Genomic DNA, 15,158 nt, shown 5'->3' on the forward strand with positions numbered 1-15,158 from the left:
CTAGCAAGCACTGCCCCATGGCCAGTGCCAGTGAGGAGGGACCTCCTCTCTCAGGCCAAGGGCTCGTTTTGGCATCCGCGCCCAGAGCTGTGGTCCCTTCATGTTTGGGCCATCAACGGGTACCCGCTGACCTCCCCAAGCGGAGTGTTAAACACGATCACGCAGGCTAGAGCTCCGTCTATGCGACGTCTCTATTCCTCGAAATGGTCAGTGTTCTCCAGCTGATGCACAGCTTGTGGCGTGTCGCCCCTAGACTGTGGGGTGACGGAGGTTCTCTCCTTCCTACAAGAGCTGTTGGACAAGGGCAGGACCCCTTCCACGCTCAAAGTGTATGTGGCGGCCATAGCAGCGTTCTCAAAAACAACGCTGGGTCAGTCAGTAGGAAGGAACGATTTAGTCATCGTCTTCCTTAGAGGAGCTAAGAGACTGAATCCTCCCAGGCCTCCCTCAGTCCCTGTATGGAACCTTTCTACAGTGCTGGAAGCCATGAAAGGTGACCCATTCGAGCCTTTACAGACGATTGATCTTAAACACCTGTCTTTCAAGACAGTGTTTCTTCTGGCTCTCGCTTCAGTGAAGCGCACAGGGGACTTACACGCGCTCTCAGTAAGCGCGACGTGTATGGAGTTTGGGCCTAATGACTCAAGAGTTATACTCAAACCTAAGCACGGTTATGTTCCAAAATCCCTCAACACACCGTTTAGGGCGCAGGTCATTCCCTGTCAGCCTTACCGGTCTCTGACGAGGAAGGAGACGCAAGCTTCCTTTGCCCAGTCAGAGCATTAAGAGCTTATGTGTCTCGCACGTCTGTTTTCAGACAGACAGAGCAGCTCTTTGTTTTCACTCTACGGACGTTCTAAGGGACTTGCCGTGTCGAAACAGAGCCTATCCAGTTGGATAGTTGATGCTATAGCGCTGGCTTATACCTCTAAGGGCTTACAGTGCCCATTTGGAGTCAGAGCACACTCCACGAGAGGCGTGGCCTCGTCGTGGGCTTGGTCTAGTGGGATTGCCTTGCAAGATATCTGTATGGCGGCAGGCTGGGCCTCCCCGTCTACATTTATATGGTTTTATAACCTAGAGGTTCCCGCCTTGCAGGCTAAGCTGCTTTCGGTCTAAAATCGGTACTGTCTGCCCTGATGTGTTCGGGCCAGAATACTGAAACTGCTTGAGCAAATGCTCGCTGTTGGATCGCGCAGCTCTATGGGCAGTGTGTAAGACCCACTATATTCGTCAGTCCAGGCCGGGGGTCGCCCTGACTGTACGACACATCATCAGTATAACTGCTCCTTATAAGATGTTATATTATTACAGGAATGATGCTATTCTAGCCACTCTTTCCTGGGCTCTCTGTGAGTCCATTATGATCATGTACTATATGAGCCCGGGCACTTGCCCTTGGGACTTTGGTGCTGGATCTTAGCATGCACGGCGTTTTACACTGTTTCCCCTAGCGTAAGATTTACGCAGTACGAGAGTACCTCTCGTAAGAGAACGTACTCGGTTACTAACGTAACCTCGGTTCTCTCTAGAGAGGAAACGAGTACTGCGTATCTTGCCGTGCCTGCACACGCTCTGGTTCGCTTCGGCGATGAAAAACCAGTGAGCTAGCCTCTCGAAGCTATGTTTATAGCCCTAGACCACGCCCATTCTGGCGGGACGTGACGTATTGGGCGCGAAGCGCCCCCATTGGAGCTGACGTCACGAGTGGGCCTTATCGATAGGCTGCTGCAGTTGCCGCAGGGCAGCCAATAGGCGCACAAGCCGTCTCGCCTGTGTCTGCATGCTGCCGCAACGCGTTTTACATTATTTCAAAATTAAGGATAATTTTTTGGCTTCAGTATCTCGCGGAAAAGAGATTTTCCCCTAGCGTAAGATTTACGCAGTACTCGTTTCCTCTCTAGAGAGAACCGAGGTTACGTTAGTAACCGAGTACGTTTTTCTGTTATTCGCGTGCTTATGCGCTGTTCTAGCTAGTTTCTCAGCGCATACATGTGAAGCTCACATGCACTAAAAGCCTGTCTACCAGCGCCTGAATACTAAGTTATCTTTCGAGTCTTATTTTGCTAATACTGTTATACACACAAGGTTTACATAAACTAGTCGGATATGTCTAAAGTGAAAGCAAACTTGAGAAAATTGAGAGAAAATCTGCTTGTCAAATGCGTGTATAATAGACGCGTCGCGCGCAGCTGTAGTAATAGTAAACACGCTGCCGCTTGTCCTTAAAGGGATAGTTCACCCAAAAATAAAAATTATCTCATTATTTACGCACTCTAATGTTGTTCCAAACCTGTATTAATTGCCTTCTAATATTTTCTAATATTAATATTTTGAAGAATGTGGGTATCCAAACAGTAGCTGGTCCCCATTGACTTCCATAGGAGGAAAAATATACTATGGAAGTCACTGGGGTACATCAACTGTTTGGTTACCCACATTCTTCCAAATAACTTTTATTTTCAACAGAAGAAAGAAACTTATTCGAGTTTAAAACAACGTGAGAGAGTAAATTATGAAAATTAGAATTTTTAGGAGAACTATCCCTTTAATGTTAATAAAACAACAAAATGTAAAGAGAAAATCACTCACTGCTCTTGACTAATAACTTTATTAATAGCTTTAATAAGTATCAATGTATAATTTATAGAAAATAGAAAGAAATAGATTTATATAATTTATAGAAAGAAATCGTAATATTATATTTTTGCCATATCGCCCACCCCTTTATAAAGCATTTCTTACGTATTCTTTAATTTTGCACCTTAATGTTAAGAGATAATTGTTAAGTGTTCATTGTGATTTTAGACTTTTGAGTTTTCCATGGTCGTGTTGACATTTCTGCCTTTTTAACTGATGGGATTATAATCAGAGGTAGGTTAAGTTTAAAATAAAAAATCTTTAAATGTAATATATTTGTCTCCTGGACTGGTCCTTATTTTAAATATGTTATAAAAAAATTCAATAATTATCGATATCGACCGATATGAAACACTTATATCGTGATACAGTTTTCAGCCATATCGCCCAGCCCTACATGCAACATTTAAATACTTTTTTTTTTAAATCATTGTTTTATTTATTTATGTATTTATTAAAGGGAAGGTCTTACTGAGATACAGTATCTCTTCTACCAGGAAGTCCTGGTCAAGATGTGCAGCAGAAGAAAGAAAATTCACATAAAAATACAAAGAAGAACATGAAAACCACACAGTAAACAAACACACAAAAATAGGTCTGATAGGATATTTACAATCCTTAAAAAATGACTTGCATTCACCTTATCAAAGTGCACCTGCTTCATAGTGTCCCAAAAACTATAAACGTTCTGAAGTATTGGATACAGTAGTGTAATGCTGTCTGTGTTTGTTTGCAGTGATTCTCTGAGCATTCAGTGTCGGACGGTGGTGTCCGCCGTGTTGTTCAGCACTCTGCTCTGGTTCTCCCTGATCTTCACCATGAGGCTTTGCCTGAAGCAGTTACTGTCCTATCATGGCTGGATGTTTGAACAGCACGGGAAGGTGTCCAACACCACCAAAATCTGGGCGGTGAGTACAGTCATGCTATCAGACACACCTAACCTACAACCACAACCACCCAACATGCAACTGTAAATAAAGGTGAAGTGTGTCCTGAAGTCCTGTGACTCCAGTATCACCAAACACAAATAATGCCATCCGCTATTGGTTGGCAAACAAATTTGCTGCATTGGAGTAAGTCAGTACAATTTTATTTGCATAGCACTTTTCACATTACACATATCAAAGCAGCTTAACAGAAAATCATGATATTAATATTTTTAATATCTTCATGTCTTATATTTAGCAGAATAGAGCTGCGCAATAAAATAGTCAAGCAATAACACAGTTGAGATATGCTATATAGCCTAGTATATATCGCCCTATACATGAGAATAATGTGTGTATGTGGATAAAGTAGGACAGGTATCCAACTTTAAACAAAAAAGCTGGATGACAATATATTACATTTTGCAATTAAATAAATCAGTCAGTTGATATTTGCTATATAGCATAATCGCTTGATTTGAGTGTTGCAAATCAGTAATATTGAGTAATATTTTATATTTTACATTTTCATTTAAGTTAAATTTGTAGTAATTTTGTTGTGTTTTTGTCATTTTAATATAATTTTTTATTACTTTAAGTTATTTTAGTACATCAAGCTAAACTAAATCATAATAAAAATTTTTGCCTTGGCAACTAGCTGAAATAAAAGAAGTATTTTTAAATGCTATATAACAGTTTCAGTTAACGTTTATTTAATTTCAAGTAATTAATTCAAGTAATTTCAAGTTTTTTTTTAGTTAACCGTAATAACCCTGGAATCAACCTACAAATATTTTATTTATACTGTACATAGTTGTCTATGCATATTAAACTGGATAGGAGAAAGTATTTGAAAATCACAAGTAAAAACCCTTTACCTTATAAATGTGTGTGTTTTCAGGCCATGGTCCGGATCTTCTCAGGCAGACAGCCTCTGTTGTACAGCTATCAGGGCTCTCTGCCCAACCTGCCTGTTCCAACAGTCAAGGACACTGTTAATAGGGTGAGATCATCATCATCGTCATCAGCAGCAGCAAAATGCATCACTAAATACACTTTATATGGCAAAAATGATGATTTATTAACATTCCAAGCTGTCTCTCTTCTGCTCTAGTACCTAGAATCTGCGCGTCCGTTGATGAGCGACTCCGAATACGAGAGGATCACGACTCTGGCCCAGGAGTTCGAGAGCAGTCTGGGGAACCGCCTGCAGTGGTACCTCAAACTGAAAGCCATGTGGGCCTCCAACTATGTGAGAACAACCAGCAAACCATCCACATGAGCTTAACATGCAACCTGAAAAATGCTGTTTGCAACCTGTTTTACTTCCCTGGTCTGAAATATCTCAGAGCGAAACTGAATGTTTAATTAAGAAAATGTAGGACGGAATTGAATTTTAGTTATCGGGATTTGATTGGTTCATAAAAAGTGTGGATTACACACCAAATTATAGGTGATTTGAGGAAAGTGGTTAGAAATAAGGATTTGTGAAGTTGTTCAGAGTAGGAACAATTGCATTTTTGTTACGTTTTAATGAAAGATTATGAAAACAATCAATTATATTTTATTTAGAATAAATAGTGTGCTGATTAGCAGAGACAATTTTAACAGAGATTTTAACAACTCGAATTTAAAAGAGTTAAATTTCAATATTTATTTAATAAGAAGGCACATTTTTCACGCTTTTTTTTTCATGATTTCACGTTGACCTGAAAATCATCTTGTGCTAGTGGGATTGTGCCGAAGGATTGTTCAAATATTTCCTGACTTTTACTTTGAGATTGAATTGAGGCTGGGCGATTATAGCTAAACATGTACTTCTCAATATTTTTCCAAATATAGATGATATTCAAAATATATATCGATATTTCTGCATTTACTCTTGAGAAATTTAGGGTACTTTTACACGACATTGCATTTTTCAGGCTGTACAAACCAATTCACAGTTTTTTGGTCATGATTTGAGTGTTTAGAAACGAAATATATGAGATTATTGTTGCCAGATTTCATTGATGATTTCAAATATGAAATTTAATCACAAGCTTGGTGAACAGCTGCTTACTATATAAGCTAAACTTTTCATCATTATCGCAATGTGCACAATATTCCCTAATTTTACATTGTCAACAAAGATATCACAATAATTTCAATAATATTTGATGCATCACCCAGCCCTAGACTGAATTAATTTTTCGGTAACACTTAATTTTATAGTGTCTTTGTTACACAAGTTAAATGTAGTTACTGTGGTAATAACTATAAATTATGCATAATTACATGCAACTAATCATAAACCAAACCCCAATCTTAACACTAACCCTATAGTAAGTACATGTAGTTAATTAATATTACATATTATTTAAATGTATATTTACACTGCAACACGGACATCTTAAAATAAAGTGTAACCAATTTTTCTTGTCTGCATCTTCAAGGTCAGTGATTGGTGGGAGGAGTACATCTACCTGAGGGGGCGTGGCCCAATCATGGTCAACAGCAACTACTATGGAATGGTACGACTCACTGTGAAAACACTCATATAAACAAGCAGGAAGTTCTAGTGGTTTTGTGTGGATTTAAGTCGTTCTCTTTCATTCTCAGGACTTCCTGTACGTGACACCGACACCGATTCAAGCGGCGAGAGCAGGAAACACGCTTCATGCATGCCTCTTGTACCGCAGGAAACTCAACAGAGAGGAAATCAAACCTGTGAGTCCACATTGCAGCACTGACAGATGGTGTTAAGAGGAGGGTGAAAGCTCTCGTCGCCCCGAGCCAGGACAGAGATTGATCACAGAGCTGTTTTTAGCTGTGCATTGAACTTTGTTAGGCTTTGAATTATATGGATTGGTTAATAGTGTGTGTGTGTGTGTGTGTGCAGGGCCGGATTAACAATTTCCTGGGCCCTGGGCAACAAGACTCAAGGCCCCCCGTAGTTAGGGGGGTTCGGGGGCATGCTCCCCCGAGAAAATTTGGATTTCTCTGACCTACATATGTGCAATTTAGGACCTTTGAAGGCCAAAAAATTATAAGAAATAGGCTAGCTTAAAAACCTTGTCATTAGATTATTTGTCGATACCTGCTCTCTCCTCATCTTCATATTTCTTATTCTCTCAGTATTCTTATCCTGGCCTATTCTACCTCTCCTAAAGCTGAACTTTGACTGATAGTCTTTTCATTTTCGTCTGTGTCAGTGACGAAAATAAACATAGGCTCAACTGATATTTATACGTTTTATGAATCATTTTCTTGTTAATTTTAATGTTAAATGTTAATTTACTCAAGGCTACCAGGAAAGCTGTAGCCTAAGTCAGTATTGCCATTAGGAACCTTCTGCAAGCTTTGGGATTTGAAAACGTCTGTTTTTAAATGTTAAAAGTAATTTTAAATAATACAAATTATAGACTACGTTTACCGCAGTTGGTGGAATTGGCAGACGTTCCCTTAAGCATCGCGCGCTGTGGAACGCGTCAAAGCATTTTCAGGTATAATTATGCAGCATTAATGCACGAATGATTTTGAATGAATATTTTAATCATGTCGACATACAATGGTCACATAATGTTAAAACTAATCTTGCTATTGATATCTTTGTTAGACTACCGACCCTATAGAACAATTGTCCGGCTAATATCGAACCTGAAATGAACTTTACCGCGCTCAACCAGCGGGAGTGCATTTCACGAATTAGTAATCGCTGGCGTTCAGCGGGAGGAAAGTCTGCGTGAACCCGCGTAGATGCAGTTTATGCAGTGAAGACTGTAAAGAGTTTGATACCTGTATTTCCTACCTGTCAGGGCCCCCTAGATGTCATGGGCCCCTGGGCAAGTGCCCAGTTGCCCTAATGGTTAATCCGGCCCTGTGTGTGTGTGTGAATAGGGAAGAGCCACAATCATTGTTTGTGTCTACTGAGTCAGTTTTTTGCATACTTGCATTAAAGCATAACTCTCGCCAAGATGTTAACTAGTGTATTTTTGTGAATCTACCCGAGGCAAACTTTCGTTTAAAAGCACGATTAGAATGTAAATGCCACTTTTAAGATTTACAGTGTTTTCGGTCAAATTGCCTTTTGAATGGGAGTGCTTGGGGCACGACTGTGATAGCATCAAAATCGCTATTTTTAAAACACTAAGAAGGCTCGACATAATGCCAGCGGCCAGAAACAACAACAGCTACACTGTTGTTGTTCCGGCCGCTGGCATTTTGTCAGTCAAAAATAGTCGATCTCCGAATGTGAATGAATTTGACTCCATAGGAGGAAATGTCATGAAGTTGTAATTTCAATGAAAAGCATGATAACTTAGCCACTTAGCTCATGGCCATATCTATTCAAATAATAATAATAAACAAGGGGTTTCGTTCAATATATCAATATATAAAGAGTCAGTTCATTCGCATTCGGAGATCGACTATTTTTGACTGACAAAATGCCACAAAAAGACCCTAGATTGCATTTTGGCGAGAGTTACGCTTTAAAGAGAAAATAGTACGCAAAAACAAAAACATATTCCCGTTATATGTACGTAACATATACCGTATCGTACTCTTCAAAACGTCCTAATTATTTCAAACTGTTCATTTATATCAGCAAAACTTCACTCCAATTTACAGTATAAAGCAGAATAGCATATAACCGCCCACATTTATATATTAACAATGTATTAGCAACATTTGGTGAAAGATCATTTGAACCATGTTAGTATGCAGAGATTAGATAACCATAACAAATCATTTACATATTTACTGATAGTAACAGTAGCAGTTACAGCTTTCTTAAAGAGATAGTCCACTAATTATAATGAGAATTTTCAGTTTTGTGTGGCCTGTCCCTATAATTGTCAGTCGGAGAGTGGAAAATGGTTAAGTTACCTTGACTAACATTATAACTCTGTGTTTTAGGGTCGTGTTCCAGGTTTAAATATTCCTTTGTGTGCCGCTCAGTGTGAGAGGATTTTCAACACCACACGCATTCCAGGAGAAGAGACAGGTAACGCTAAATCATTTAAATGTTTTTGAAAGAAGTCCCTTATGTTCACCAAGGCTGAATTTATTCGATTAATAAATACAGTAAAAACGATAATATTGCGAAATGTTATTACAATTTAAAATGACTCCTTTCTATTTTAAAATATTTTAAAATATAATTTATTCCTGTGATCAAAGCTGAATTTTCAGCATCATTACTCCAGTCTTCAGTGTCACATGATCCTTCAGAAATCATTCTAATATGATGATTTGTTGTTCAAGACACATTTCTGATTATTATCAATGTTGTGCTGCTTCATATTTTTGTGGAAACTGTGATACTTTTTTTTCAGAATTCTTTAATGAAGAGAAAGAACAGCATTTGAAACATGAAATAAAAAGCTTTTGTAACATTATGAGTGCATTTACTATTACTTTTGATCAATTTAAAGCATCTTTGCTAAATAAAAGTATTGCTTAAAAAAAAAAAAGTTTGAACATTTACAGACTACTAGAATTAAAAGCTCTAAATTCATTAGAGAAATAGAGAGACTGTTTCTGTCTGTTTGTGCATCTCTATTTCTGTTTTTCTTCTGCTCTTCAATAAACTCTCTTAAGTTCTTCTTTTTTTTATTTTTTTTTATTTTTTATTTCCTCATTCTTTCTAGGATGATAGAATTTTTTACATTAATCAATTTCCTGGAAGGGTCACAAGTACAAACCAACTTACTGAATAAACTTACACCCACCCACACACACACACCCACACGCACACCCTGGTCTGGCCTGGTTTGTGTTGTGTTGTACACACTGACTGACTGATAACACAAACACACTCAGATTTGTCCTCTTCTCTAGTTATCAGCTTCTGATCATTTTTTGGCACCATTTTCAGATGCTTAATTTCTGATGCTTCAAAAGCTCATATTACCCAAAGCATGAATGCAAGCAGTGAGAATTTGCATTGAATGTTTTTCTGTGTGTGTTTAGATTCTCTGACCCACTGGCAGGACAGCGAGTATGTTGCGGTCTTCCACCGAGGTCGTTATTACCGCCTGTGGTTGTATCATGCTGGCCGTATGCTGTCTCCCAGAGAGATTGAGCACCAGGTTCAGCGTATCCTTGATGACCCATCAGCCCCGGCGCCCGGAGAGGCCAAACTGGCAGCCCTGACGGCAGGGGACAGGTACACACACACACAAACAAACACACACACACACACGCTCTGACGCACGATACAGGGTTCATTTACCACAAAACAAACATGCATGTGCTCAGATTTCTCTTTGTAAATGAATGTAAAATGCTACATTTTAATGAAAGTTGGCAAAGGTCCAGTGAATGTGTATCAAACGATTGGTTAAAAAAAAAAAATTCACCTTTTTAATTAAAATTTTAGCAAATAATTAGTAATATTTTAGTATAATTGAGATAGTATTATATTTTTTATATTAGATTTTATTTTTGTATTTTCTGTTTTTATTTTAATGTAAAAAATTTTAAATGTAAAAGTTATATTAAGTTTGTTGTGTTTTTGTCTTTGTTATTGTTTTTTTTTATGTCTCTAGTTTTTAAAACTGTGTATTTCCATTTTAGTTATTTTTGTACATCAGTTAAATGAAAATGAGAAATGTTGCTTTGGCAACATGAAATAAGTGTATATACACGTTTTTACATTTTATTTTATTTCAAGCAACACTTTTTTATGGTTTCGGTTAACTATAATAACCCAGATTTGAGTACTTTTAATGCATTTTTATTATTAAGAATCCTTCCATTTCACTGATATAAAAATGTAACATTGTACAAGGGATGATTATTTAAATGTTAACCATCCCTTGATTCTTTCTTTAAGGCTTTTCTATGAATGTTCGAATGTTTTTAACTTTCTTTCCCAGAATCCCTTGGGCCCAGGCCAGGAAGGAGTTCTTCAGCTCAGGGGTGAATAAGAGATCTCTGGACTGCATTGAGAAAGCTGCGTTCTTCGTTGCCCTGGACGACGATGAGCAAGGCATGATGGGAGATGATCCTGCTGGCAATCTGGATCGGTACGCCAAGTCTCTGCTGCACGGCAAGTGCTACGACAGGTGAGATGTTCATCCGTCCAAAACTGTCCATCAGTTACGTTACAAATACGATAAACTTATTGACAACACTAAAATTATTTGAATATATTTACTCTTATGCTGCCAAAAATATATGCATATACATTTATGTCTTTTATTAAGAAAGTGTTTTGCTCTTTTTGTCTTAGATGGTTTGATAAGTCGTTCACGGTGGTGGTGTATAAAAACGGAAAGAACGGCCTCAACGCTGAGCACTCCTGGGCGGACGCACCTATAATGGCTCATGTGTGGGAGGTGAGAGAGAGAACGAGTGAAAAAGAGACCGTGTTTAGACAACGAACGAATGAATTAGAGATCAGATTAACTAAATGAGTTGATACAGTAGGAAGATATCTTGTCTTAAACAACATGTTGTAAATAGTTCTTGCTTGACTAAAAATATTTTTAAATAGTAGGGATGGTAAAATTCTAGTTGATGCTTATTTACATCTAATGGCTGCTAAAATTCTATAAATGTTTATGTGAGTAAATACATTTTTTAAATCAATCATTTTAAATGTTACAAGTGAATTTAGGTATTACAGTGTTATAATGTACATTATGAAAAATGCATATTTATGTCAGACTGTCAGTGATGATGTCATTGTAATATCTGCATATAAAGTTGCTTTTTTCTCTTGCTTTTCATTTGCAATATTTTTGCTTGAACTGTGGTTTGGTCTTTGCATTTTTGCAACTTGCAAGCATTGTTATTTTTCTTCCAGTAAATGCAAATCTATTTGTTAAGTTTTTTTATTGCATATTTTACATAGTCTTTGCATTATTGCATTTTTTTTTTAAGGAAATAATTAACTGAAAAATTGAAATTCATTCTCATGTTGTTTCAAACATGAATGTGGACAAATAAAGATAGTTATTCCATTCAACTTATCAGTGCCTAATTTTTGCTAACTTGCAAGCGTTGTTATTTTTCTTCCAGTAAATGCAAATCTATTAGTTATTGCTAGTATGTTAGCAGTTTTTGTTATTAGCTATTTTCTAATACCATTGTCTCTTTCTCTCTCAGTATGTGATGACTACGGATTGTTTCCAGTTGGGTTATAATGAAGAAGGTCACTGTAAAGGAGACGTGTCCTCCTCCCTGCCTCAACCTTCTAGACTAACCTGGGACATACCTGTACAGGTACAAACACACGGTAACACCTTCTCATGTTACAGTCATGCAGTGAACAGTGACACTGAATAATTGATCTTCCTGTATGTGTTTTCAGTGTCAGGAGCGTGTGGATCAGTCTCTCGCTGTGGCACAGGCCCTCGCCGACGACATCGACTTTCACGTGTTCCCAATACAAGAGTTTGGCAAGGGTGCCATCAAAAAGTGTAAAATCAGTCCAGATGCCTTCATTCAGATTGCGCTTCAGTTGGCCTATTATAGGGTAAGACACAAAACCCAGCGTAGTGTGCTGAAGTCCGTTCACCTCAAGCTCACACTAACAGAGGAGCCACAGGTGTCAAGAATCACATTAACTATGAATATGTTCCACTAACACAAGCACAAAGTGGCACAATACTTTGGGTTTTCATTTCTTTCAACACTAGATCTGTTGTTTTATTAATAATAACATAACCTTTTTTTGTTGAATGTTTGAAAATGTACTTGGTTTCATATTTCGTTATCTAATGCAGTGACATTCAAATATTTTTAAGTGTGACTTACTGTATATAAAATATATTATATATATATATATATATATATATTATACACTAATAAAGTGTATATATTTCACACATGTCCATTGTCTATCTTAAAGTGCCCCTATTATGCTCTTTTAAAGGCTCCTACAACAGGTTTACATGCATCCAAGGTCAAAAAACACTTGAATTTTTTTCAGTGTTTGAAACAGTTTGATAAAGGATTCAGTCTCCCTAAACCCCTCTTTTCCGAGAGCCTGCTCTGCTCTGCTCTGATTGGTCGGATGGCCCAGTCTGTTGTGATTGGTCGATCGCTTACGGAAATAAAACGTATATTGCCATATCTGAATTTCAGCTCCGGAGGCTTCCTCAGCGCTTATTTGATGTTTGAGGGTCAAAGTAGATGTGGTTCGCGAGCAGCCAATGAAGATCATAGTTGGGCATTATGCAAATTTGTTACAAACCAACTTAGGTTTTGCGCATGAAGTAAGACTGGAAATTACTGAAGACTCGTTTCAGGCAGTTCAGAATCTATTATTTCTTTAGAAAACAATAATTTCATTTATCTGCACTTTGATCTTTGTAGACGTTATCACACACTAAATGAGAGATAATATCTGAAAAGGCATAATAGGGGCACTTTAAGTAACTTTACTGAACACTGAAATTGCTTTGTACATGTATGACTATGTAGGAAATGTTATGACCAGGAACAGGTTGCATTGATGCAACTACTCAGGTAGTTATCTTGACATATTACATACATTCATGACATATATTCATTATTTAAGTATACATTATTTTATTGTATAAACTTATTTAGTGTGTATATTTCACACATCTCTGATGTTTTAGCAACTTTACTGTTCACTGAAATTGTTTAAGAAACATTAAACAATTGATGTAACTGTCAAGGTTTAAATAATGACATTCTTCCTTTCTCGTTCCTTCCCCAAATCCAGAATCGAGGCACGTTCTCTCTGACCTACGAGGCGTCTATGACCCGTTTATTCCGCGAGGGCCGGACTGAGACGGTGCGTCCCTGCACCAGTGAGAGCTGCGCTTTCGTCAAAGCACTAGAGGGTGGAGAGGTAACAAACATGCACGTAAACATATTAATGAACAGCTGGACACATACACACATTACACACACGCTGTGCATGTTATATTTTTGTAGTGACAGAAATATTTTGTTAAATGCTGTTAAATTTAATTGCTTAATGCATGTAAATGTCCTGCACTTTTTTACAATTTAATACAATAATTTAAGTATTTTTATTTGACAGTTGATTACTTTCAATAGTTTAAGAGTAATTAGTTTACAAATCTTTTAAAACACACCCTTAAAGCACTCACAGTGCATATTTAAACCTCTCTCTGTGTCTGTAGAGTAAGGAGGTGTGCCGGCGTCTCTTCCGTACGGCGTCTGAGAAACACCAGCATCTCTACAGGATGGCTATGACCGGAGGAGGAATAGACCGACACCTGTTCTGCCTCTACATTGTGTCCAAATACCTGGGAGAGGAGTCACCCTTCCTCAAAGAGGTGCGTGACTCTGGGAATGTTATCTGATTAGCAAGGAAGTTGGAACTAGATTAGTTTAACTGATTTTGATTCCTTGCAAATGCTTTTTCATGTGTGTCCGAACTGGAAAATGCACGATAAACCTGTCAAGAACAAAAAATCAAGCTCATTTTAGGACTTTTTTTTTTTTTTGTATCGTGATTCATGACAAATTCTCATTACTGTAGTGCAAAAAATACACATTACAATGAGGTTTCATAACATGAACTAACAATGATAAATACTTCTAAATAATTTACCGTATTAATCTTAGTTTTCAACATTTACTTATACATTATTTTTAAGAAAATTGATCTTTTTATATTATTTAATGACCTGAGCTAACTACCGGTAACAATGAACTATCGTTAATAAATATTAATACACACTGTAACAAATGTATTGCTCGTTGTTAGTTAATTTTAGGTAAGGCATTAATTAACTAATATGTTAACAATAACATAACATTAAATATGTTAACTAATGGGACCTTATTGTAAAGCGTTACCAAAAATGTTTTCCTAAAAGTGGGTTTAAAAAGTTATTATTCAAATTATGAAGTGTTAATACATCATGGTAAAATGTACAGCCTTTAATTTATGATGAATTAATAAATGTTATAGCGTGACTTACTTTTGAGGATAATGAGAAAACAAAACAAATCCCCTAAAATAAAATTTCCACAAATTATATAGTAATGAAAATTCCGGGGAAATGTACTCATGAAAATAATGTCACGATGCAAAAAAAAATTCAATAATAATAATTCATAATAGTCTAAAATTAGTCTTTATTTTATTTAACTAACTATCTTTTATTTCGATTTTGTTTACATGTTTGTGAGATTCACCCATCTAACTACATACATTTTTAAATGCAGTATTATATTATGAAATATGTAGTACTTTCATTTTGTAAATATCTTATTATTTAAAAATATTTGTATTCTTATTTGATATAAAAAAAAATTTGGTGTGCGTTTTCTCTTCAGGTGCTTTCAGAAACGTGGCGTCTGTCCACCAGTCAGACTCCACTCCAGCAGGTGGAGCTGTTTGATTTCGTGAACCACCCAGACTACACGACCTGCGGTGGAGGATTTGGCCCGGTCAGAAATATTCATGCATATTCACTTTTAATAACTTTTTTTAGTAACTTTTTTACTCAATTGTCTGTGCGTTTTTATAAACGTTCGTCTGTGTGCTCTTGACAGGTTGCAGATGATGGTTATGGCGTGTCTTACATCATCATCGGAGAAAACATGATCAACTTCCATATTTCCAGCAAACACTCCTGCCCTCAGACTGTT

General features: G+C 37.2%; 1 protein-coding gene across 1 annotated transcript in view; it reads left to right on the forward strand.

The window, feature by feature from the left end:
- Positions 1–15,158, forward strand: part of LOC309509415 (carnitine O-palmitoyltransferase 1, liver isoform) — a 30,339-nt gene that overhangs the window by 11,569 nt on the left and 3,612 nt on the right. The window contains exons 4-18 of the mRNA XM_082184095.1: positions 3,377–3,548; positions 4,468–4,569; positions 4,681–4,818; positions 6,002–6,079; positions 6,168–6,275; positions 8,466–8,553; positions 9,522–9,717; positions 10,430–10,618; positions 10,786–10,891; positions 11,664–11,780; positions 11,869–12,033; positions 13,252–13,380; positions 13,679–13,834; positions 14,844–14,957; positions 15,063–15,155. Of these exons, the coding sequence (XP_082040221.1) occupies positions 3,377–3,548; positions 4,468–4,569; positions 4,681–4,818; positions 6,002–6,079; positions 6,168–6,275; positions 8,466–8,553; positions 9,522–9,717; positions 10,430–10,618; positions 10,786–10,891; positions 11,664–11,780; positions 11,869–12,033; positions 13,252–13,380; positions 13,679–13,834; positions 14,844–14,957; positions 15,063–15,155 (1,951 nt within the window). The remainder of the gene's footprint in view (positions 1–3,376; positions 3,549–4,467; positions 4,570–4,680; positions 4,819–6,001; positions 6,080–6,167; positions 6,276–8,465; positions 8,554–9,521; positions 9,718–10,429; positions 10,619–10,785; positions 10,892–11,663; positions 11,781–11,868; positions 12,034–13,251; positions 13,381–13,678; positions 13,835–14,843; positions 14,958–15,062; positions 15,156–15,158) is intronic.

This window comes from Leuciscus leuciscus, assembly GCF_965113295.1.
Source record: "Leuciscus leuciscus genome assembly, chromosome: 11".
Lineage (NCBI taxonomy): Eukaryota > Metazoa > Chordata > Actinopteri > Cypriniformes > Leuciscidae > Leuciscus > Leuciscus leuciscus.